This window comes from Colobus angolensis, unplaced genomic scaffold (assembly GCF_000951035.1).
Source record: "Colobus angolensis palliatus isolate OR3802 unplaced genomic scaffold, Cang.pa_1.0 Scaffold68, whole genome shotgun sequence".
In the NCBI taxonomy this organism is placed as follows: Eukaryota; Metazoa; Chordata; class Mammalia; order Primates; family Cercopithecidae; genus Colobus; species Colobus angolensis.
In genome coordinates this window covers 5,441,597-5,444,770 of record NW_012120487.1, presented here as the reverse complement: position 1 = coordinate 5,444,770, position 3,174 = coordinate 5,441,597, and the positions used below count along the sequence as shown (strand labels likewise).

General features: G+C 40.8%; 1 protein-coding gene across 1 annotated transcript in view; it reads left to right on the top strand.

Annotated features, from left to right (window-relative positions):
- Positions 1–3,174, top strand: part of ORC1 (origin recognition complex, subunit 1) — a 37,655-nt gene that overhangs the window by 13,657 nt on the left and 20,824 nt on the right. The window contains exons 7-8 of the mRNA XM_011926278.1: positions 1,564–1,668; positions 2,245–2,440. Coding sequence (XP_011781668.1) covers positions 1,564–1,668; positions 2,245–2,440 — 301 coding nt within the window. The remainder of the gene's footprint in view (positions 1–1,563; positions 1,669–2,244; positions 2,441–3,174) is intronic.

Below are 3,174 nucleotides of genomic sequence, written 5' to 3'. Positions count from 1 at the left end.
TTTTTTATGGTTTCAGGTTTTAGATTTAAGTTTCTGATCCATCTTGAGTTGATTTTTGTATAAGATGAGAGATGAAGATCTGGTTTCATTCTTCTTCGTTTTTTTTTTTTCTTTTTCTTCTTTTGGAGACAGAGTTTTGCTCTTGTTGTCCAGGCTGGAGTGCAGTGGCACGATCGTGGATTACTGCAACCTTGCGGGTTCAAGCAATTCTCCTGCCTCAGCCTCCCGAGTAGCTGGGATTACAGGCATCTGCCACCGCCCAGCTAATTTTTTGTATTTTTAGAAGAGACTGATCTCTCAAACTCCTGACCTCAGGTGATCTACCCACCTTGACCTCCCAAAGTGCTGGGATTACAGGCATGAGCCACCACAGCTGGCCCCAGTTTCATTCTTCTACATGTGGCTTGCCAATTATTCCAGCGCCATTTGTTGAATAGGGTGTCCTTTTCCCACTTTATGTTTTTGTTTGCTTTGTCAAAGATCAGTTGGCTGTATTTGGCTTTATTTCTGGGTTCTCTGTTCTGTTCCATTGGTCTACGTGCCTATTTTTATACCAGTACCATTTTGTTTTGGTGACTATATCCTTGAAGTTATAGTTTGAAGTCAGGTAATGTGATGCCTCCAGATTTTTCTTTTTGCTTAATATTGCTTTGTCTATGCAGGCTTTCTTTTTTGGTCCATATGAATTTTAGTATTTTTTTTAGTTCTGTGAAGAATGATGATAGTATTTTGATAGGAATTGCATTGAACATGTTGAATCTGTAGATTGCTTTTGCAGTGTGGTCATGTCATAATATTGATTCTACCCATCCATGAGCATGGGATGTGTTTCCATTTGTTTGTGTCATCTATGATTTCTTTCAGCAATGTATCAGATCTAGGACCTTTTTGGATGAGTCTTTAGGGTTTTCTAGGTATATGATCGTATCATTGGTGAACATTAACAGTTTGACATACTCTTTTTTAATTCGGATGCCCTTTATTTCTTCGTCTCGTCTGATTGCTCTGGCTAGGACTCATTTTTTAACTGGAGACTATTCTCAAATACAAACTGTACAAAAAGATAAGACATTTAGAACAAACTTTGCTGTACAAATAAAAATGCAACAAGCCAGAAGTTACAATTTGTAGTATTTGCTACCTAGAAACTTCAGCACCTGTTCCATAATAGGTTGCTCAATAAATGCTTTATATTGAATATACAGCTGCATTTCTGCTAACCCTCAGCCTGTGTGGATAGTAAATTCATACATGCATCAGAAACAAAAAAAGACAAGCACCTCTCCCTGGGAGTAGTACATTTTGGTTTCTAGTTGGGGAGGTGGTGAGTCTGATTTAAATAAGCTTAAGGCAGACTTTGAACTCTGGGTTTGAGTCAAGCTTCAGTTATAACTTTTTAGTTATAATTTTTTGCCAACTTTTTAGCAAAAAGAAAGTTTGGTCTTTTCAAAGTATATATAAAAAGACTGGGAGCCAATAAGGCCACTTGACTATCTTCTAGTGCCTTTTGGACACTCTGGTGTCCAAAACTGCTTCCCATGACCTCGCTGTGATTTCTTGTAGGGATGCAAAAGAAACAGAGGCGCAGAATGAAGCCGCCTCTACTCCCCATCGTATCCGCAGAAAGAGTTCTGTCTTGTCTATGAACCGGATTAGGCAGCAGCTTCGGTAAGACGACTGCTTGGCAGGCAGAGAAACATTGCTGCCATCTCTGGTATCTATACTCTTATCTCTTAAAGCGTCTTATACTGTTTATTTGCCAATCCATTGAAATTGACCTTTTACCTAGCATGTCTGGAATTATGTTAAGTTTCAGATAATTGTCTTAGTTTGAAGGGGCAAGAAATACATCCTGGGCTTAGGTGGCTCCCATCCCTAATCATCATGTCCAGCAAGACTGATGGTGGGAGGGGGTGCCTAAGAGCATGAACTTGGATTCTGAGAGATCTGGATTTGAACCTGGGCTTTGTCATTTACTATCTGTGTGACCTTGGGAAGGCAAATTTACCTTTCTAAGTCTGAAATTCCTCATCTACACAATATTATAATAAAAATGTCATAAATTTGTTGAGGGATTTAATGAGATAATATAAATAATGCTCCTAACAGAGTGTCTCAGTAGCAAGCACCCATGTTGTCTGGTCACAAGGACCCTGCAATGCTTGTAATCCACACTAACGTTATGGAGTTCTTCTTATTTAGACTTGAACACTGAGTAGCAAAAAATATGTCCCTACCATTTAGGTTTCTAGGACATAGTAAAAGTGACCAAGAAGAGAAAGAGTTTCTGCCAGCAGCAGAGATTTCAGAATCTAGCAGTGACGAAGAAGAGGCTTCCACACCGCCCCTTCCAAGGAGAACACCCAGAACTGTGTCCAGGAACCTGCGATCTTCCTTGAAGTCATCCTTACATACCCCCACAAAGATGCCAAAGAAGAGTGTAAGGTTCTACTAGGTTTACTTCCCATCGAAGCATCCCTCTCTTAGTTTAAAAGTTACAAATGCTGAGGTCACAGATTAGTAACAGCTGGAATCTGAGGACAGGTCTGTTATATTCAATGCTATTCCTTGTGGAATATTCATGGAGAAAGGGACCTAAGTGAACACTAGGACTGAAAATGAATCTAGTAGAGAGTGATTTTTGAGTTAAGTCCCTTTTACGGTACAGAATCAGACGGCCAAGAGCCGAACTTCCTGAGGGAAGTACAAGACCCACTCCTCTTTGCATCTCCCACGGAGCACTGGCAGAGTGGGTATCACATGTACGGCCACAGAGCCGTGGTGTTAGTTTTGTTGTCCCACTTGACCGGGAGTGCTACTTACATATTGGTAACAAATCGTGTCACAGCAAGATGGAAGGAGGAGATCAATGGACATCTTTTCTGCTTCCTGTGGAACTTTAGCAGAACACTGAAAAGGTATTCAGATCAGGATCTTCTGATGTTTGAGTGTGCTTGAGAAATGTTTGAATTAAAGTTAAATTGAGAGAGCATCTTATTCTTTGGAACGCAATTGGGAAGTCTTAATTAGAACACTTTCTAAGGCCGGGCGCGGTGGCTCAAGCCTGTAATCCCAGCACTTTGGGAGGCCGAGACGGGCGGATCACGAGGTCAGGAGATCAAGACCATCCTGGCGAACACGGTGAAACCCCGTCTCTACTAAAAAATACAAAAA